Raw genomic sequence first — 23,153 nt, forward strand, 5'->3', positions numbered from 1 at the left:
AGGACTCACTAGGACCATCAGATTTTACCCAGGTAATACCTGCAGAGTGAGTGAGACGGCATGTTCTAGGTCCAGGCAGAAGTAACTGAGACCGTGCCCGGTCTGGAGTGCCAAAAGCAGTCACCTGTTGCTCACTATTTTATGCTGAGAAAGTACTTCCATGGGGCTGGTCCACTGAAGAAGACTGTGAGGAACCTGCCTTGAATCTGGAGAGGGGTAAACATAGCATGTTGAACATAATCTCTCAGTCTGCGTAGCTCATTGACTGCTTTTGAGCAACACCGGTAGCTGCTCAGTGCTTCCTCCTCTCTGCAGTGACGCTGACCTTGCAGGTAAGCAACAGTGCGCAAAAACCTCGTTCGCATCCAGGAACTCTGCTGCCTAGGTGAGTGCGTGCTCCACCCTTCAGTCTTCTCTTGTCATCCCAGGCCCACCACAGGCCAAGTGTGCAACCCTGAGAAATCTTTGCCCCAGGCACAGCAGGGACTGTTCACAAATCCCAGTTACTAGCAAATACCACAGACTACACTGCCCTGCGGGACTGACGTGGCAAAGGACACACTTCCCTCCTACTCTTTCTAAGGCCCCGTACAAGGCCTGTTTGCTTGGATGTGTCAAAGCAAGGCACGTTTGCAAGGACTAGTGTACTGGGATGTCAATCCACAGATCAGTGTCACAGCTAGAGAGACAAAGCTGTACCATCCTTTAGGATACAGAGGACTCCTAATGCAGGAATTGAAATGTTCTCCCAAGACCATGAGAAGGAAGGTGTGCTGTAGCCTCTCTCAGCTCCAGGTATTAGCCAACAACTTGCTGTGTCATTTGGTAGGGAAACCACGCTGCTGCAGGGCAACGATACCACAACTGCCTCTTGCATGTTCAGCTAGGTATACACCATCCAGGAGTCACCCATGCAGCTGGGAAAGATAGGGGCATATGCTTTGGCCCAGCCAAGCTCTCAGGAAACCTACAACTAACACACTGTCTCATGGTCTCATCACCATTTTTCAGACCATATGAGCACCAACCTGCCTGCCCAAAATGAATGTATAACCTAGAAATGTTAATTTTTAATAAAGAGTGTACCATTCCACGTCACATTTGTGAGGAAGGTATAGCAGTCTCACACACAGTTCTAAATATGTCTTTTATATTTCTTCTCCTTTGGGAGAGAATATGTGTCTTCCATCCCACAAAACTTCTAAGAGGCTATTTTTAAATATTTTTGCTCTGTACCAGAACAGATGTCTAATGAAAAGCTTGGGAGAGAAACTGCAGGCCACAACAGCCTCATCCTATGGTAAAAGGATTCACCTGACATATGGAAAACAAGCCTAGGCCACAATGCTACTTAGGCATTATTATAACATGTGCCAGCCTAAGTAACGAGACTAAATAATAGCTGTGAATCTGCAGTTCAAGTGCCTGTTTCAATAAGGCAGTGCAGGGCCATCCCACATAAGTGATCTAGTCACTGGACTATTGGTTACTCCAGAAGAACTAAATTTCTCATCATAATTGTGCTGCAAAATTTAATCCTTTTGGAAACTGAACCACACATTGCAAGGGAAAATTGTATTATTTTCATCCAGCATAGACATATTTTGCTGAAAAACTTCCAAACCAGCACTAACATGTCAAATTTCTCTTCTTAATAATGTTGAAAATATTACCTCTTTGGTTTTCTTCCATCGTTTAATCATCCATTATTTTTTCATTGATTCTTATTGACTATGACAAAGTCAGGTTTTCATCCTAAATTTTTCTCCTGATCCTAATGATTAGCATGTACAGATAGTCTGATAGGTAAAATGATACCATTTCTTACCATGAATTAATTTTGTTTCAAAATACTGACATCCCAACTGCATATTTGAAGTTTGAACATCTAAGATCTGCTTTCCCAATCATGTAAAATCGTTACAAATATATATATATCATTTAATAGATAAAATGAAATGAAGACTTGGTACATATTTTAAATAACAGCATTTCTCTTTGCTAAACTTATTTCACAATAAATTAAGCTAGCTATATCTGAGAACAAAATGAGAGGTGATGGCAATAAAAAAAGAAGTAAACACAAGATATTAAAGATTCCAGAGTAACTCGCCTTAAAAGCAAAATTTCTGCAACTTCTAGGCTGTAATAAGTCATGTCTCCTGGTTGCTTTGCTAACCCTTTAGGAAAAGAGGGTTGACATAAAAATGGAGAATCATATTCATCTGCAGGTGTCAAAGCACTTCCCAAAATAAGTCAGTAAAATAATTTTCTCAGAAATGGTGCAGTAAAGGCATTAAGATCAAGGACAAATAGTTAGTGACAGAACCAGGAATTACAGTCCAGGTCTGCAGTCACCAGGTCTAGGCCCTTGTGTGCTAAAGTACCCCACCTCTGACAAATGAGTTAGGCTTCTTAAGCTGCAATTTCCAAGTGATTTACTTCGCAATGTGAAACCATGACACTCAACCTGAGAAGGTACCAATTCTGCTAGTTGCTCTGATTACAGTCATCTTCTGCCATTGCTCCTGAGAGCACTGTGTTCTGACTGTTAAGCCTGTTCTGGGGGCTTCTCAGAGGTGGCAAACTCAGGTCATTTGTCAGGATGGAGAAACCACTCATTATTCTTCCTTGTTCTTCCTCTTCCTCCTCCTCCATCATCCCGTCAGGCATGCTCATAAGAGATTTTAACTCACTACAATGAGCTCCAATGATGCCCACCCTGTTAGAAAACATCATGTTAATCTACCTGACAAAATGAAGCAAAGTAAACAGGAGAAAGGGGGACAGATTTATAATGCTTCCTGGGTAAACCAGCAAGGAACCTTGCCTGCTTCTGCAGAGAATATCTGCTTTCCCCCAGGGAAAAACAAATAACCATGCTTATACCCTCAGCACCTTGCACACCATGTCATGTTTCTGTCTGGACGGTGCATGCACACAACATGAGCTGCATACATCCAAGTGAAGCTCCATGCTCCCTGCAAAGGTTGGCCCTATCACATACGAATTACATGACTCTCTGCATAGGCTATAAAGCCAAGATGCTCAGGATGCACCCAGCTTCCAAAGCATGCAGAAAACAATTACATGGGCATTTGTAGCAAATTTCACACCCTCAGGAAATACCGGACTCGCTGGTTGTGTGTTGTAGATATATCCAAAGATTTTGCATGTACAGTGCTGTAGTTTTCATTAGATTGCCAGAACTCTGGAAGATCCAGACAAAGGAAGGCAATTCCCAAATTCTAATTTCCAGGCAGAAAAAGACGACTTAGGAGGGACAGTCTTACAGGGAGCCTTACATACACCTCAACAGAGCAAAACTGATTTACAGTGCTCCTGTTTACATGCGTTATTACATTAAAGAGTACTGCACTGATACTGCTGTTAACCATGACTGGATGGGAAGTGGAATTCCTCTTGTATGGTGTACCCAGGCTCGAAATATTTTGGCTTTATCATGAATCAGAAGAAAAGGTTCTATTTCTATTATGATCAAAATTATATTTTAAAAGTACAATGTAGTAATAAAATTACTTTTTCAGAATAAAGTACATCAGTAATGTCTATTCAGAACACTATTAAAAACTAATAGTCAAGAAGAAATAAGAAATTGGGATGAATCATAAGAGGGGAAAAAATAAGCATCCCATTTTGATTTTGAGAGGTTTTGATTAATTCCTGTTCAAATTTATGTTAAAGCATATTTCCTTTCCCCAGAAAACTTTTTAGTTTAAACAAAGCACTACGATGGACCGTAGCTGCTTTGCTATCGGTTAACCAAGAGTACTACCACCGCAAGTCTCAGGCTCACTCACGCCTGTCTTGCCTACGCTCCGGTTCCTCTCTTAATTCCCATGTAGATCAAATCCTCAGCCCAATGGCCCCTCTCCCCATGAGGAAGAGCTAGCTGTCCCACATCCTTCCTCGTAGCCCTACCAAATCTATGCAGAGAAATAGCCCCTTACTTGGTGGTGAACAATTGTGAGAAGTCTGGTAGTCTGTCACACCTGCAGGGTTGAGGGTCTCTGCCCCGACAGAAGTGGTTCTGGGAGAGGTATTGAGCACTGTCCTTTGGTAAGGGCAGCAGTGTGCTGAGCACTGGCGAGCGCTGGTGAACCATGCTGTTTATGGAAGGAAGCTTCGCATGGACTTTTCTTGAAAGAAAACAAATGCAGGTGTTACCTCAGTGTATTCAGACAGGGCAGGTTCCCTAAGGACTCACCAGTATGTCAAATGTGTACCTCAGATAGGGCAATCGCACTGTATTTGCATCAGCAGTCCAGTCTCCTGCTTTCTGCAAGTCAACATTGCTCCTGTCTCTTAAGGCGGGATTGAACGTGTTGGAGCAAAGAAGCCTGCCGATTTCTTCCCGAATCACTTGGAAGTGCTTCCGTCTGAACACAAGCCAAGCCACATAGCTGCAGAAGTTGTAGAAGCCCTAAATTGAAAACACAGATCCCCTTTTCACTGGAAAAAGGCCCAGAGCCCTACCGCATCCTAGAGTGGAGGTTGGCATGACTCCACTTAAGTGCCAGCAACCATTTGGCATCAAACTTTACCATGCATCAGTGAAGATTTGAAAGGATGGGTTTTTAAAGGTATGCAAGACAGATGAGACAGAAACAGAGTTAGCTCAGATGGATTTAATCTTGCTCAACTCTGACTAGTTTGGCTTTGTCTTGCTGCTAGAAACTAAGGAGATAACCTGAGATCACCACCCAGTTTCCCTCAATAATCAATGGAAAGAGACTGATGGGATGAGTCATTCTGTGGGGGTTCCTATCACATGCATCTACCTCAAAAGGCAACAATTCACCCTCTGGCTCAGCTTCTCTTTTCTGCATTGACTGTCAAAGCAGCCGAAGGGCATGATCTGACTGGACAGCTATTGTTTGGACAGCTGCAGGTAGACAAGATGATTCCCACCCAAAATGATGGTATTATGATCATAGAAAATATTACTACCAAATAGTAACCCATTGTATCTCACATCCGCATGTCTGCTTGCTTTAATTAAAACAAACCCTAGCTTTTCACTCCTATTTAACATTTGTGATCCCTAGCATAAGCTGAATCAACTCCCAGTAAATCTAATCTCTACTAAGTCTGTTCTTGAAAAGATGGCATCACTGGGACTGCTGTGTACCCTTGGAACTGAATCCACAGTTCCCCTCTTTCAAGGAAAAGCTTCCCAGTTTATGAAGTACAAAGTATCATTTGGGCCCAGCTGTTTTGTATTAATTGGCTGAAGCCCTGCTACATAGTGGGTCCCATCAATGGCTGATGGACCTGTATGTTGCAGGCCAGAAGAGCTAGAAATGTCACCAAGGGCAATGGAAATGAAAGAAGGAAGTAAAGTTTCTTACTTACAGAGATGAAACTATGAGGCCAATGATGAGAAGAAACCTATAGACCAGACTTCCCAGAGGGACCTCAGGACGTGGTGGGAACTGCCTGGGGTCCAGGAGCGACAGGGGGACTGAAATTCCCCAGCTGAGGGCTCCAAGGAGAAAATGCTTGGGCTGAAGGGCAAAGATGGTATTTTACAAGTACATCTAGGCCCTAGAGGTAAAATTTTATTCTAGGCACTTTGCCCTACAAGTAAACTACTGGGGCAACCAAAAAGGAAAGGAGTATTTGGGTGTGCAAGGGAGGGACGTGCTCTGGGCTGACACTCAGTCACACTGTCCATTTATCTTTGTGCCTTTCTTACCTCAAAGAAGCTCCAATCTTTCTGCAGTGATGTTTTTCTCCTAAGGCAGTGAACAAGAGCACAAAATTAATAGCAGCAGTTGTCCTTTCTGTTCTCTGAACAGACCACTGAATATGAGTCATGGGGCTATGCCAAGCTGGCATTTCACCAGGGCAATAAAGCTGTTGCTAGTAGATCCTCATTACTAGCATGTGGAAACCCACTGTTGAAGAGAAAGGCAGGACTTCTGCATTGCCTCAGAAGGAGAAAATGCAAAATATTATATGGCTCAGTTAATTAAATCTGACAAAGAACAAAGCTAGATGTGATGAGCAGGCGAGGCTCCCCTGCCATGCTATTTAGACTGAGCTCTCTGCATGGGCTTCTCAAAAGTGGTCAGCGCTGATCTAACCCAGTTCCCACTGAAGTCAATAAAAACCTCTCACTGACATCGCTGGAAGAGCAATGAGTAGAGCTACCGAGGGCATAAAGCCAGGCCAATGCTGAGACAATAAACTTGAAAACCAAGAAGGAGATGCCTGATATATCTCCAAGAAGAAATGTAAAACATGACCAAGAATGACAAAGGGCCTTTGTTAAAGAAGTAGAAATTTGCTCCGTGGAAGCCTGAGAGATGCTCTTACCACCCACTTGAGCCCAAGGATTCTCACACAAAGCCAAATTACTGTCCATCATGGAAACAGCCATTAAAGCAGAGGGTGATGCACACATCCCAGCAGCCACTCAGTTCTCCTGGAGATGGCACAACTCACCCTCGTGGAAATGAAAGTAAATTTTCCCTTCTAGCCCATAGATCCCCACAGATCTGGCTTGGTCTTGCCAGATGTTCAGGAAAGCCTGTCTCTGCATCAGCTCACCAACTCCTGACATGTCCCTATCTTCCTGAGAACATCAAGTGTTCCACACATCTAGAGTATCCCCAGCTGCCATCACCCCAGGAACATCAATGCAGAGCAGACCATGAAGATACCTTTCAGCCCTATAGCTCTATTTCCCATCTTTGGACTTTTATTTATTGATTTTATGATTAAGATGACCAGGTATCTCCCTACCTAGCTCCCACCAGCCATAATCCTGCTGATGCTTCACATATTATGCAAGGGAAAAGAAGCTTGACTCTGCAAGCATGGCACGGCTGTTTGCCAAAACAGAAGTCCCAGAACAACTCTGATGCTTTTGATTCCTTATGAATTCCGATAAAGCACACTATTCCATCTTCAGAATACCAGAGCAGAGAAACCTAAAGTGACCCCAGCTTCTTAAACCTAAATGTGAAACCCACCTTCACCTTTTAACATCATACAGCTCATGCAGTGTCTTAGAACTAGTTCCTAGTTTAGCAGAGAAGCCTATGTGGAGGCCAGCAACAGAAAATAATGCTAATAATTAGAGTCAAACAAGGCCAGGGGTCTCCACCCTTCCTTCTCCCAGTGCTTTCTTCCCTCAGGTGCGGTATTAAGCTAAGAGACCTGCTTGAAGTAAAGTTTCCTAAAATAAGTGTTGAACTAGGAGACATCTCCCATGTCTAGGGTACAGTTGCTAATTACCTAGGAAAATACAGAAAGGGTCAGGAAAACATCAAATTTGCAACAAGCTTCAGGATGGGACTTGTTAGAAACATGAAAGAGTGAGCAAAAAGCATCACGCCTTCTAGTGATGTAGCAATATTGATTTATCAGATATGTGAGGGGGACAGGATGAGTTCATGCATAAAAGAGGAGCACAGCACAGGCAAGGGCAATCAGTGCAGTAAGCATGGGCTTTGGATGCAAGGTGATAGTGGCTTCAGATATCTACAAAAACTACTGCTGTGCATAGGGGCACATCGGGAAGAAATCCTTCCTGTGCCATTTAGCAGCTCCCTCCACTGCTGCCATGACTCTAATTGCCCATGGATCAAGCCAGCTCCAAGGATCAGTAAGGGCTGGCTTGGCTGTTTTTGCACCATTGATACATGCAGCTTTGGGAACACTCTGTATTTTTCCCATTATGACAAATGCTCATAAGGAAACTGGCACCACAAAAAGGTTGCACAACCCCCATCAACTTAAAAGGAGAAAGCCAGACACACCTATTCCTTCCTCAGCGTTGGTGGCACAAAAGGACTAATGCTAACGTACACAAATAACAGGCCTGGAGGAACTCTCTCAAATTCCAGTCTGGGACAGTATCAAGATAGGATTTTAATGCTGCATTTTACAAATCATGTAAATTGCTAAGATGAAGATGTTCCCTACCTAAGCCTCCCTTTTTAAAATTTCAGAGAAATCTTTACATGAGGAATCAATAATTTCATATGAACACATAGACATTTGGCAGATCTGGAAGGGAAAGCAGTATACCAACATAGTATAAGATTTCATTAAAATGTTGCTATGGTGAACTAGAGTGAAAAGCAAAATCTTCAACACCATCATGAACCCATAGCTGGGTTATAAGAAAATATAGCAAAACTGAGGGTGGTATATTACCAATAGTTTCTCAGCTTTTTAATCTAAACATTTTTCACATTAAAAAAACCTCATCAAAAGTAACCCTTACCACAGTTTCCATTTTGATGAAGGACCTTTCCCATCCAAAAACATGCGCGCTCAAAAAACTCCTAACCATCTTTTATAATTATGAGTGTTAATCAGTTCTGTCCCTTAGCTCTTGGTTTTGGCAGTGCATATAATGGTCTGGGAGGATCCAGATAACATTTAAGGCTAAACTGAGTCAGCCTGGAAAAGATTATATTTATATAATTGCAGTGTGGTATGGAAAGCGCCATATATTATAACATGCTCAGCATTAGCCTAACTCTGAAGTCAGCTGTAGTCAGCTACCGCCACCCTGCTATGAGTAACTCGGTGAGACTTTCTTCATACAGCACCTTACAACATGAAGGCTTTAAGACAGAGCTCTTCTCTAGCCTTTGTGTTCTCACAGCCTGGACACCGACATCCCAACTCACTGCCAACTTCTAACCCTCACTGTGATGGAAATATTAAAGAACACAGTTTCTTGTTTCAGCTCTCTGCTCTCACTCCCATGCTGCTGGTTTTTTTGCCACTAGACTTCTTTCTTGCCCCAATGCCACACATTCCCATCCACCAGACAATACGAGTGAGTGAAGAGGCAGCGGAGCTAACTAGCTGGGTATACGACAGGCTGTTTTATCCAGCTGCATCCGGTCCTTGGATTCAAGTTACTTTGTGCAGTAAATTCCTCCAGCTGAGTCTCATAAGTGCAGACATTAGGGCCACCCAACAGAAATAACTAAATGCTGTCATGACCCTCCCTGTCCAGCCAGCTAGAAGGTTAAGAGGATGCCTCTGCTCAGCAGGAATCTGGGAGCAGGGACTTGGCACAGAAGGCTGCTCCTAGGAGTGCCCAGTGAAATGCCGGTGTGCTAGGATGCAGAAGGAACATATTCTTAATTCAGAGGGTCCAGCACCTTGTGGGATGGGGCACACTAAAATGAAAACCCTGTTTGGGACAGCAATTTTAGCTCCCCTTTGACGCCATCATTTCACAGGTTACCTTCTCCTCTTGATTAGAAGGAAACCCAGGCTCCCCCACCCCAGCCAGGAGCAAGGCTGCCTGGAGCTGGGTTGCAGGAAGGCAGGTGAATGTTTGTGACTCCTCCGAGGGACTGGCAGCAGTTCCACATCAACTGACTGAAAAAAATGTGCCTGAAACTGCTCTGAGAAGATCCCATGGGTCTGGGGTGCTGGGTGGGGACTGTCAGCTCCTTTGTACTGCCAGGGAAAGGAAACATTGTGCAGGAACATACATGGCTGAGGGAAGAGTCCCTAACACTAGCACGGTGTGTGACCTCTCTGTCATTACATTCTTCTTCCACTAACGATTTTCTGTGGTGCTTAGTTGCTGGCCAGGGTTAAACCACAACACCTTCAGCTCCTGTTAAAATTCCCTCTTCTTGGTCCTCTTAATTCCCTCGGTTTTTCTGCCTTTTCGAACACCCTTCCATTCTCTCCTGCCTTCTTCAGTTTCTTTTTTAATTCCCACTGTGGGTTTCTTTCCTTTCAGTTCATCGCTGGGGCCATCACATCTAAAGAACAGTTGGACTCCACCACTCTGAAAATGCCATACACCACCTTCCCCGCTCAGAGGTAGGAATCCTACACTTCCAGTGCTCAAGGACAACCTCTTCTTGTCTCTACTCCCTTCACTTGCTGCCTTTCAGTAACATGGTCTCCTTCACTTGCTATACTAGTCTTATGCTATTTCAGGCTTGGCATATGAGGAAATTTATGCAGGGATCAGTGGCAATCAGCAGGTAACCATTTGTTTTCAAGGTTTAGTTAAGTGGAAGTGGCAGGGGTAAGATCCAGGGCTGGCACTGATTTTTGCCCAGCTGACTTTCATGTTGAACCCATTAAAGTTTCCTGCTTTGTGTATCTAGCAAGGCTTCCAGAGCTAGAGCTTTCTGGTCTGGTATCCAGAACTCTGCAGCAACTCATTATGGCCGAATCAGCTGGCAACAGCTCACCAGAAACACTTTTGGAGTCAGTTATGAGATGATATAGAGCTGCAGGGAGATCAGGACACTTCTCTGTCTCATGGTCCCCTAGCCGTCTGTGACACCTTGGCTCACAATACATTTATTACCCTTGGCATTCACATGTGTCATGCAACAGAGGCCTTGGCCCTGGGCTGCTGTGGCCCTTGACATAGCGAAAGCCCCCAGAAGGGACTGACTTACTTTCCACTGGGCATGTGGTGCTGCTGTGCCATGCCTCCTCGTCCAAGGATAAGCTTACAGTACACCTTGGCAAGGTGAATCCTGGCCACCGCTAACTTTGCCAACACATCATCCATATCTTTCTTCTCTAAAATTATCATAGTCCTGTTAAAAACAAAAAGGGAAAAAAGTTTTCAGGGAAGGTGCTCTGGACAGAACAGGTGCTAGAAAGAGTGACTGTTCCTGAGAAGCAAGCATGGTTTTCAGACACATAAACCAATGCACTGTATGGTTCACCACCATCAGGGGACACCTCTGCAGCAAGGCTGGGCTCAGACACTTCCAGCACAGCTTGGCAATACTGGTGGGGCCACAAGGCCTGGGGCTTGGGCCCAGACAGTCTCTCTTGCCCCACACAACTTATAAGCTGCATGCCCACAGCCCATCAGGTTGCCGTCTTTGATCCTGCATAGCTTATGAACCCTTTTCGCAGCCTGCATAAAAGCCCTGGAGGTGCATTTAAATATGTCCGGGCACAGGCTCTATCACCAGGCAGCCTGGAGCAGTGGGTCTGGCTCATTCAGAGACAGCACTTACTCTTCAAAAAGGCACATGAAGTGCTTTTGGGACTGCCTCTAAACAGAAACGGGTGACACCACAAGCCTGTATTTTAAACCCGTTCAGATCAAACACTAAGGAAATGCCAAACCAAAGAGCTTTCTATTTCCTCTGCTTCCCCTGTAATCCACCCAACCGTCTGCCGGTGCCTGGGAGTGCTGCTGGCCTAAAAGTTACCAGCCTCCTTTCACATTCAGGAGAGTTGTTTTTATCTGTCCTATCCCTGATGGCCTCCAGCTCTAAAGCTTCCTACACAACCCACCTTTAATAAATTAGGACAATTACTCTGGGCTTCTCAAGGATAATTGCTAATAAAATTCAGCAGATTTTCCTCAAAAGACATGAAAGGGTTGGAAGCAGAAACAGACAGAAACTAAAGGGGAAAGAAAATGCGGGACAGAAATAATAGCCCTTGTTCCATTCATGTCTCATCTACCACTGCTGAGTTTTTGTTCTTAGAGTCACATATTTCAGAGGTGAATACTCCAAGCTGTCTCCAGTGGGGAAATGCCTCATGCCTGCTGCTTTGGAAATCTCGGTGGTTGTTTTTGAAGCTGGTTACAATATCTTCCTGAACCTAGAAGCCAGGAAAGCCTCAGACTTGGATTTACAAAGAAGCAGCACAGCATCTACAAAAGACAAAGTCATAAGAAGACAAAGATGTCCATATTAATCCTGACATTCTCTGATAGGATCCCCTTTCAATACTTTCTTTTCCAAAGAAAGTTTAAAGCACAGAAGCAATGACATCTGAAGCCAGGACGGTCTTAGGCGTTCTCTTGAGGCACTGTGGACAGATACTTCTACACGGTCTAGGTTCAAGACAGTTGAGGAGCTATTCAGACCATCAGGCCTGGCTCCCTGTGGACAAGAGTAGTCCCAAGAGATGAGTTAGGCATCTCTCATAGGCAGCCCAAATGGTAGGAACCCCAAAACACACCGGCTAGGAGCAGGAATAACACGCATTGTCTTCTGTGTTGCTAGGTTATTCGCACAGGGCCTACAAGAAGAGCAGCTTGAGGTCTGCACAGCCATCGGATGTGTCTGTCATATAGGAGCATCAGGCTGATAAAGGATGAGGTGGGTCACCAAGACCAGTCTCCAAATAATCTGTCTGTCAGATTAACTGGGAGCAAAACTTGAAATGGTACTGGCATGTCTTGCCTCCAGTCTGTCTCTACTTGTGGCACATAGCCAGTACTACATAGGAAAGGAAAAAAACTCTGAAACTAAATTACATCTTAGAAGAAGAAGGAGGGAGTTTTCTTCCCAAGCAGGCCACTAGCAACAGCCCTGAGCATGGGATTTATGTGGGATAGACATAGGAAAACAAATGGCTATGCAATCTTCTTTCACATTCTCTCAAATACATCAGCATATCACAAACCCAAAGATTCTTATCACAAGTGTAATTTTATGTCATTATGAGTCTATTATGTAGTTATAAAATCCCTTTCACAAGTTCATAGAGCTTCACCTTCAGAAAAAAATAGTAGTTTTCTTTCCTGCCCCACTGGAAGGCCATTCCAGAACTTTACTCCACAGGAGAAAAAAGACAGACCTTGCTACATTTGATTTGAAATATAGCACATACCAAGTTCAGAATTAGACCAAGTGGATAACAGAGGAAATAGGAGGTCTTAAACAGGGAAAGAAGATGCAATATCAGAAAGCTCTTCACACCATGATTAATACCTCCCTGATCCTCCAAGTCAGCTAAGATGTTCGGACAACTAAGGATGAACTTCAACATTAAATAGGAGCTAAAATTGCCATTTGACATTTTACCTTCCTTCCCTGTATTCATACTTCAGTAGATTAATATCCTGACTTCCCGCTTCTGAACAGTGTCTCTTTAAGCTTCTCTGATGTTACACTGCATGCAGGTAATCCTGACAAGTATGCCACTTGAGGTAATGAATCTAAATAAAACAGTATTGTAGAATATCCCTTTGGGAAGTGGACAGTCAGTACATGTTTCCCACCAAAAGGCAGGGGTCACCTTGGGAGCACTGCGTGCCAGAACACAGTGAAAAGTCTCTCTTGGCAGGGTCTATCCAGTGCTTATAGCTGATACCTACTAACCAGAGCCCCGTGGATCCAGAAAACACAACCCAATATTGTAATAGGTCCAAACTCCTCTTTGTTTCAGTCTGTTTCTGTATTTGTCACACCAGTAGATGATATGAGCCATTTTGAGATGTCATGACCCACAGAGTGGCCTCCTTGCCCTTTACCAGCCGAGAGTGAGGGGTTCATTTTGTAAATTGCAGCCCAGAGCACCTCAACTGAATCTATGACCTTTGTGTATGAAACTACGCTGATGGTTTTCTTTATTTATGAATTATTCCTTGCACAATGAAAGAAACACCTGTCAACCTGTGAATGTAGAACAGATCAATTCCTTAAGGCCAGAAATCCTCCAACAGTCTTTTCTGCAATCCAGATAGATCAGCTCCTCTTTATATCAAGGCTTCATGAATTGTGAAGGAAGTAATCACTGGGTGTTTTTAAGAAAATGGTCAATCAATTCTCAGAGACTATTAATGGCTCCAGAAAATTATTGACATTTCTTGCAATCATAGTTTGTAACTCTGTAATGCTTTCTCCCAAGAATATAACCCTCTCAAAACAGCAGCTCCTATACTGTTCCCCTGGCATCCCCACTTCCACTCTGGAAGGTAGCAAGTGTGGTCACACACCCTTACTTGGGAACTGCTTTCCTAGCATATATTCCTCATGCTGCAACATGTTTCTAGCACCTTAGAGTCATCTGAACCTGCTTTGCAAAGTCTTTAGAAATGAAGTCTTAAAGCAATGTGACCCATAACACAAACTAACATCCAGCAGACTCAGCTGTGACTATTTGGTGCTCTGTATTGCAAGCAGAAATGACTGGATGCTAATGTTATTGCTGGGAAATGACATTAAGGGATGGTAATGCGATCCAGGGTACTCACATAGATTTAACGCTGGTGCTAGTAGTAATGATTTATTCAAATTGCAACATTACCTTGAGGAGTCAAATTATTTGGTGACCCCATTGCAGCAGGACTGGATCCAGCCACCATTTTGAAAGGGAGACTGTGGTGATGCCATGCCACGTGAACAGCAGTGCACACCGCTCAGGGCAAGGCTGGGGCAAAGCGGGGTTCAAACCCTCCCAGAAAATCTGTCTCTCTACATAGTCAGAGGAGCCTAAGTCCTGGAGAGCACAGAGGACAAGGGGACAGAAGACATAAACAGTGAGACCAAGGGGGTTTTCTCCTTAGTATTCCATATATAGACTGGGCCAGTATAGCAAGCAGTCCTTGCTCACACACAGAATCCCACTGATTCTGACATGAAAGACTGCCCTGTGATTCCAGATTTGCTGGGGCAACCTCTGTGTACTTAGACCCCTAAAGTCTTGTACTCACGAAATCAAGGATCTGCATTTCTTTTCCAGGGCAATTTTTTCCAGGTAAAAAGATAGGTAGAAGAGCAGAGCCATGAGGAACTCATCTAGTTTCTCATTCCTAAATAGAAGGTAGAAAGGTCACTGTGAAGCCTGCAGATTTGCAGATATAGACACCACCACACCATTATGAAAAAGAACAAAGTCTCTGCTCAGGGGCCTGCATTATACCACGTATTAGCTATATGGTTGAGAGCTATTCGTAGCAAGTGCTCCACCCCACACTAAGACTTTGAAGGCTTTTAGAGAATTGCTAACAGAGTCCAATAAACACTCTGAAGAGTGGATTGAATTGGATATTACCAGACATAATTCCAAGAAGAATGCTTTCTGCACTGAACATGCTGGAAGAGCAGCATTCATATTCAAAGGAAAAGCGGGACAACTAGGACACCTGTCCCCTTCTGAAAGGACAGTGTGGCTAAGGCTCAACAAGGTCTACAGATACGTTCCTAAGTCAAAGACAATGCAGCCACTGTATGGCTCTGGTGATGTCAGGGATATGCCTCTGAGATATAATGCTCTGCCCGCTGCCTCCTTGCTTTTAGCCTATAGAGAAGTAATGCTGATAAGTGACAGCCGCAAATAATGAGCCCTGTAGCTCTGCCGGCAACAGCAGCAGCACAGGAAGGCAGCCCAGATTCCCAGTTGTGTTAACAATCCTGGTGCTCACAGTGTTGCAGATGTGCTGGCTAACACGGAATTTAACTTAGAGTAAAACAGATAACAACCTTCGGATATTTAGGCCCAGGTTCTCGGCCTCCTTTAGGTAACCGAGTGGAAGGCTTTCAAAGAGGTGGTAGGATTATTTCTCTGCACGTGTTGAGGACAACATGGCTTTGGTATTGTTTCCCACTGAGCCTCATAGATAAGAGATTTTAAACCTCTGATATTTCACATTCTACTTCAGGCATACCCTGGTCCCTCTACTACCAGCTACACACACATAATTCTTGAAACAAACTCTAAATGACAACATACCTCATAACTGCTGCAAATGATAGCATGTGATGTGATTCATTTGCTTCTTTCAAAAGCAATGCAGCATCTGAAAACATATGGAGAAAAAACCAATATTTCCTCCAAAAAATTGCTAGCGTTAGTAGAAATAGCTTTCTAACTTGTATGGGAAATGCCTTGCTGATATGAAATACCAGCAATTACTCACATTTGACATCATCCAATGCCACATATTCATGTTGTACCCACTTTGACAGCCTATTCAGTTTTCCTTCTCTGTCAGCGAGCCTTCTTTCAGGGAGTGTTGCGCTGCAATCATCCTGGAAGATGCTAGTGGTTGACCAATACATAACATTTAAGTACACAGTGTTAATTCCAGCCTGAGACTATTAAGGTTATCTACCTGGTATGTACTCTCTTCATTGCACTCAGTTTCAAAGGGACAGGCAGTGAAATGTGTTTGGCAGGTATCCTGAACTAACTTTCAACTCTTATAACCACCAAACAGGCTGGGGATGTTGAGAGAAATAGGACATTTCACCTCTAAGGATGTGTCTGAAGTTGCTCTTTTAGTTGCTAATATAATAAATTGTGACTCTATTATTTAGATCAAAGAGGTTCTAAATAATGGATGAAAGTCAGCTATACCATGTTGTGAATTTATAAAATTAATAATAATAATAATAGTAATACCTTAATCTTTGAAGTGCCTTACACAGATGAATTAATTACCTCGCAATACTCTTTAGGGTAGATGAGAATTATTACCTCATTCTGAGCGATCTGGAAACAGCAACAAAGATGCTGAATGACTTTGCCAAAGTCATACCAGGCTAGTGCCTGAGTTAGCATTCAGCACTGGGCATGTCTGGCTGTGTTTGTGTGTTCAGGCCACTCATCCACCCTGTTGAAATGACAGCTGGCTTCCTGTTTCACGTGTTTTGTTCAGACATGATCCTCAGACAACGGATGAAAATTTTCCCACCCAAATGATCTTGTTTCTTTTTGAGCTAGCCTAGTTGAATTGAAATACCTCTTTAATGCCTTGACACGCATTTCCTGAAAGTGAATATTTTTTCCTTCCTTAAGGTTTTCCTCAGCTGCTGGATTGGAGCTGAAACACAGAGTATGAGCATGTGGTAGTATTAATCTATATTAGCAGCAGTGCAAAAAGGTCAACATCCCATGATACAAAGGCATATCTATTTTCGCCTCTGACACTAAGAAACATCTGGGTTGTGGCGGGGTCCACATGAGACCTTGCTTTCAAGAGCACAGAAGCAAAGAGTAAAGGGGTTTCCTCAAGTGTTCCTGCTCTGTCTCCTGCCACCATACGCACTGCACCCTTCAAAACATCAGTGTCTCAAATGGCTTTAGGAAGATTTTAAATGTAAAGTGCTCTGTTCCAGAGCTTTTCTTTGGGATCACTGGGGGGAGAGACAGGCAGAGGTCCTGGGGAGCTCACTGCTCTCCCTGGAGAGCTACCAGGCAGAGTCAGCAGCATTCCCAAACCCAGAAGAGAAGTTGGCCAGAGCTGCTGAGACACAGACCATGAAAGGTGCCTGCAGTAGCCCTGTGACCAGGGGAGAGGTGAACAACCTGGCTCCACCATGACAAAGGTTTGGAAAATGCCCAGCAAGGCAGGGAGGCAGCAGCAGAGAGCGTGTGACTGACCCACCACTGCCACGCTCCACCGTGCTCCCTGCCCTGCACTTGAGAAGAGAGCAGGGGAGATATAGTTTGGGTGTTGGGGTTTTTTGTCCCAATAGTTTTAATAATAAAGTCTTAATCCACAACTGCCACAGAAATTCAAAGCACAGTTATGTGCTTTTTGTCCCCTGCAGAGCTGTGGTTTCCCTAAAGGTTTGCCGTCCTCCAGTGCTCACAATTGCACAGGGGCATAGCTAACACTGGCAACAGGGAACATCAGTCCATGGACCTCCTCCACCTGCAGACACCTGGGCTGGGATTTGGCCCTCACATCCAGCACTGCTGTTCTAGCGCATGGTTGCACCTTTCTGACACGTGGCAGAACTTGCCACACACTTTTAGCTGTCCCTCTGTAGAGGGTTCAACTTGAGAGCAGTGTGGAGTACATGCATATTTCTGATTTTCTCCATTAACATGATGGGATAAATGCCACAAGGCATTTATACCTTTATTTAAGACATTATTTAAGACAAGAGCAAGAGTTAAGGAGCTCCAGTCTCAATCAAAACTAAAAGGTTAAAAAAAAAATTGTCCTGCAGTTGATGTTCAGGCAAAACAATATTAGACTCTGTCTTTACCTCACTTGGAACTCCTGTATCAAGGCCTAAACCTGCATAATTTGAAACTAAACATCATTCTTTTACCTTGCAAATTCAAGTGTGTTAGTATCATCTTTCCAGTACCACACTCCTGGAGTTAGTTTTATCATCTGCAAGAAAACAGCATATAGAGTATGTGTCATAAATCTCTGCTCAAGTTCTCAGCCCAACAAAGTATTTATAATGCAAGGACTGTGCATATGGGCCACCTTCTATCTTTCTTCAGTCTGCTTTTCACCCAGATGTTGTGTGTGAGTTATTTGAACAGAAGTTCTCTGAGATTAAAGGTTGCCAGCATAAGAAAGAAAAATGTGTATCTGTCTTTTTTTATGTCTTTCACATTATGAATAAATAATTGAAAGTTTGCTGAGGAACATCAGTTCTTTGGTTGACTGTGAATCAATAAAGACTGAGAAATCAAATGGAGCCATGCATTAAACAGCACATGGCTTTTATTTGTTTGTTTGTTTTTTTAAATGTAATATTTATGTAATTGTAGAGACTAAGTATCAGAAGAAAGAAAACCTTTGTTTAAAAAAGGAATATGTTCTGCACTTTCCTGATATTCTGAGAACTTTAAATAAACACCAGATAGACCCTTCAGGGGACACTGGACAAAACTACTAGTAACAGCATTTTACAGTACCTATATATTTTTCAAAAGCCATAAAAAAAAAAACCCTGGAAGTGAATAAAATCTATTAATCCTTTCTTAACTAACAAGAAAGACATGCAAACCCTTAACTATTATTTGCAGGTCACCTTTAAAGCAAAATTACTCTTATTGCTGAAATCCTTCTGCCTACAAATTTAAACCCAGTGAAACTTTAAGTCTTTCTGTGACTTTTTGCCAGGTACCATTCAGCCATCCATCCACACAGGTCTCACAAATTCTTGCTCAATCTAATTTGGTAGTAGAGCCCGGGATACGGGACACCAGAATAATTTCATGTCAGCAGCCAGCAGCTCATGCGATGGTTAGACCACAGAGATTAATATTAGGAGACCATGGCTCTAATCCTTTGACAAAAAGTGGTTATTTCAACTTGTATGTTCTAGTCTTTAGTTCCAGCTTCCTAATACTGGTTTACAACTCTCAGAAGAAAAAGGACATGCAAATGCTACACCTTTATGTTACACACAAGGGATTATGAACCATGAAAGAAAAATAAAAACATAGAAGAGGTGGCAGTATGGCAGAGCAAGGCCTACCAATGCATCACAGGAAGGAGAAAATACCAATCCTGTGTCTTCAAAGTACATCTCAGCTGCTTCTCACTAATAGGAATGGCTAAATGACCATCCCCAGCCACCCTGCTCCCTGGCTGGGGCAGTGGGACAGGTCCTTGCCCTGGGCTGCCCTGCCCACCCATGGGGCCTCCCGTGGCCCCCAGGACCTGCTGCAGGGGCAAACATGAACAGCGGCAAGATGGAGGTGGGAAAGGCGAGGAGACTCACAGGTAGCATGATGCTTGCCAAGGACACCGCCAGGAGCGCAGGGGATAAGGCGGGCACTGTCTGTGGCAGTATCCTGGCGACAGCCTGCTGTCCCCTAGGAACCGCAGATCCCAGCACGCAAATCCCCCTCCAGCCTGCGCTGTGGACTGGGAGTCATGGTCTGCATGCTCTACTCCTTCCCACCTCTGCTAAACAGCTTCCCTGGGTAACATTTTAGTCCAAACAGGGAAATTAAGTGTTTTCCATGCAACATCATCTCCACAGCTACTCATTTGGTCTTACTGTGTTCTCAGGCAGTCGGGAGCTGCAGAGGTTTTCTTGGTTACTGGCCCAGGACTGGCAGCAGTGAAGGCAGCTGCACCCATTCCCTCTGTTACAGGCACTGATGTCTGTACAGCACTCTGAATGTTAAATATACTTTAGCTTGGGACTTTACAAGATTTAAAAGTATATCTATCAGGTCACAAGCCTCCTGTGACATGACTTAGTTACCTATGCAAACAATCAGTTCAAGATTTGCAAGTTGCCTCTGGAAATAAATCCCATACATTAAGGCGGGTCGCTTAACGGCATGATTTTGAGGGAGGGGTTTTGATCTTTGGGATATTGTGAAACATTGTTTTTGCAAGCAGAAAATCTCTCAGACTAGTCATTCACAGTGGAACAGTGTAGTGTATAACTGGTACTACTTAGATTGCACCCAAAATTGGTACAATTATACTGATAATAGCACTTTTTGCCAATAGAAGTCAAGTCCCCATTAAGGGTGAGGTTTTGCGTTACAGCTAAGCCAGCCTAATAGGTAGTTGTTGATGGAAGAGACATTCTTGCTCCCATAAAAGTCTTCCTATCATTTTTCTTTGTGTTGATTCTTTATCTTCTCTGTCCCCACAGCAAGGCAGCTCCCTAAACTGTCAAAAATAGTAATCCTGCAAAAATAAATTAGAAGCTTTCTGTTGAGTTTGCATTTTACATCAGTTCATGGTGGAGTCAGACAAGGGCCAGCAGAGATGCAGATAAAGATAAGGGGACAGGAAGGCCCAGACCTCTCATCAGATCAGGTCATCTATAAGGTGAAAACCAGCCATAATCCAGAAAATTTTGCTACTACAGCTGCACTAGGCCAGTACGTACTTTAAAAAGATGAAAATACCTGACCTAAGACTTTTAGACAGGTCATTCAGTAAGACAGAAGGAATATTTCCTATGCTTTCAGCATGAAAAAGATGACATCATTCATTTTTGTGACAGTTTCTAACCAGGGAAAATACTCCTGAAAGCAGCACTGAGATGTTCATGACCACATGGAAGAACACACAGATGATACAGTGTAGGGAATGAAAATTCCATTACAAATCCTGTCCCTTACTTCCCCCATTTCCATAGCCTTCCAAGCACTGCATCTTTTGTCCTGTAGGTACTCTGTAAAGGTTTATCTATGCAAACACAATCAGTCCATGGATAGCTAAGTAAGAATCTCAAATTAGCCTGAAAATTCAGCTCTGGCTCTATTCTCTACAGCCATCTCTTTTTTTGACAATCATATTGTGTACGTTGTGTTTGAGTTGCTATTGCAGGCTGCCAAGTACATATCCATGACTTGGCAGCCAAGTTACATATTTAAGAGGATGAGAGAAGCAGGTTTGGGAACAACCCCAAATCTCACCCATAGCAGCCAGGCAGCACTATAGAAATAGGCTCCCCATCAGGGAAAAGTGGGAAGTATGGAACTGATGGCTCATCAGCTCACTTTTATAGAGTGGGGCTGTCATCAGCCTCGGGAGACCATCGGCCCATCTTGGCTCCAGTACAAGTCGTGCCAAGAGAACTGAGGCAAGTAAAGGAGCTGTTGCAGATAGGGCCGCCTGTGTTAGCATTCACGGTGCAGGAGGCAGGAGAGACAAACCTTTGGCTCTACTAGAGCTGGGAGCAAATTGGCACAAAAACCGCAGATGAAAGATGGGGAAAAACTAAGAGTGAGAACTACCTATAGGGAGAACAACTGTGAATGTAAAGACTGGGACTGAAAGCTAAAGACAGAGCTGGCTGGGCAGGCAGAGGAGGCTTGGGAATCAGTGCAGCAGGCAAGTAAATAGGGGAAAATGAATAAAATCTGGAAGGGATTTATGGAGAGTGGGAAAGAATTGACTCTGGCCAAGCACAGGCGCCAGGATGGACAACAGTGTTAGGGGGAACCCCGAGACTGAGTTACCAGAGCAGGAGACTTGGGATGCTCAGATGCAGCACTGTACTACCCTTAACCAAGTCCTTGCTGGAGGAGATCAGTTCAGCCCGGGTACTTCATGAACTAAGGGTGCAGAAGTGAGCACCAAACATCCCACCCGTGCTGATGGCCCAAATGGGTATCAGTCTGGAAAAAAAAACAAACATTAAAAGCCTGGCATTGTGTAGCAAAGGAGGTTAGTGTCTGTCGGATCCCTGCTTCAAGCTGTTGCGAGAGTTGGAAGCTATAAAATGAAGAGTTGGAAGCCAGAAGATTACAAGAAGTGAAACTAAGGTGTAATGGTTGAAGCTGTTGAAGGCTGTGTGGGAAACTGATTTCCATATGGGCTTCGGTCACAGAATGCCAGGCAAACCACTGCAACCCGCATTTAACCCTAATGACCATTATTTGCATGTTCTTTTCTCTCTGAGCAAATGGCCTCTCTTCATGGAAGTCTGAAATGCAGGACTAGGTACCCACAGCTGTGACCGACGCCGACAGGAACTCTACTTTGAACAATTCAAGAAGTGCATAATATTAATCTGTCTGAAAAAACAGTTCCTTGGCATTTCTAGTAGAAGACCCCATAATAGACACATGGTATTTGGCTTTTGGTGTTTTACCACCTTCTTTCTGTGGGAGTTCTACACATCAGGGGTGAAAACTAAACGTTTAATGTTGTGAAGCACTCAAGAGGCGATGGCAATGAGATACCCAGGCAACATCCTAAGGGATAATTCTTCTCCAGAGCCGGGGCTGGACAGCACACAGCAAATCAGGTGTACATTGAACTGGGAAATATTACTTTCTTGGAGTATGTGCTGCCCATTGTGTGCACTGACTGAGGGAGGTGCGCTACAGAAGAAAAAAAAACTAAAAAAAACCTGTTACTGTGTAATCGAAAACTGGGTTATGATGCATAAGCACAAAGAAAGAAGAAATAGGCTTGCTCTGATGGTCATAATTCTGAACAAGTGACCTTGCAGCCTTAATAGGCTTCTTTTAATGTTGTTTCTTGTGGTGTTTGTGTGTCCATGTGCATCCCAGCAGCTAAGAACACTCAGCAGTAAGCATATGTATCCATTCTTTAGGTATATCTAATGTTTAATTCGGGTATCACACCCAGAAAATAAACACATGCATAAACTCAACAATAATATCACTGACTCACCATCCAGTCATTCACCTCTTTTCTGCCTCTTGTTTCTTCTTGCTGCGTCAAGTCTCTGTCTTCCATACCCACCATATTAATTTCCTCCTCTTTTCCCAGGGGCAGTTAAATGTTAGCCCTGGTTTCTCAGGGAATATTAGACTCTGTGTGTGCGCACTACTGTTTGTATTAGACAGACAAGTACAGAATTCAATTTCATAGTAGCTAATGTTTAGTCCATGACTACGCCATTTACCTGCCAAGTACTTCTGCCTGCTCATTAAAAACAGGATCACGCCGTATGAATGGAATAAATAATGTCCTTAGGGATAATACTATGAGCACTGGTGTGGTTTTTCCCTTCAGATTTGTGCTAAAAATTGAAGCTCGCAATTCCTTGGCTTCAGCAATTTGCACACATCAACACTGCTGCATTTCAGTCCCGTTCCTTGGATCATCCAAAAGGGTGGTTACATGGCTGCACTGTAACTTCTGGGGGGAAAACATGTCCACCTCATGACCTCATCTTCCTGGGATACCAGCCTTGCCCCGGATTCAGAGCCCTGGGGCC

At 43.7% G+C, this 23,153-nt stretch overlaps 1 protein-coding gene across 1 annotated transcript; it reads right to left on the bottom strand.

Annotated features, from left to right (window-relative positions):
- Positions 1 to 1,552: 1,552 nt before the first annotated feature.
- On the bottom strand, positions 1,553 to 22,669 carry PPP1R36 (protein phosphatase 1 regulatory subunit 36). The gene is made up of 11 exons (XM_075104457.1): positions 22,604 to 22,669; positions 17,796 to 17,860; positions 16,475 to 16,555; positions 15,650 to 15,771; positions 15,463 to 15,529; positions 14,444 to 14,542; positions 10,428 to 10,571; positions 5,720 to 5,759; positions 4,248 to 4,444; positions 3,972 to 4,160; positions 1,553 to 2,722 (listed from the first exon to the last, which is right to left on the bottom strand). Exons 1-11 carry the CDS (start codon positions 22,667 to 22,669, stop codon positions 2,491 to 2,493), a joined length of 1,302 nt encoding a protein of 433 aa, XP_074960558.1. The 3' UTR covers positions 1,553 to 2,490.
- Between the last annotated feature and the right edge of the window lie 484 nt (positions 22,670 to 23,153).

This window comes from Phalacrocorax aristotelis, chromosome 9 (genome assembly GCF_949628215.1).
Source record: "Phalacrocorax aristotelis chromosome 9, bGulAri2.1, whole genome shotgun sequence".
In the NCBI taxonomy this organism is placed as follows: Eukaryota; Metazoa; Chordata; class Aves; order Suliformes; family Phalacrocoracidae; genus Phalacrocorax; species Phalacrocorax aristotelis.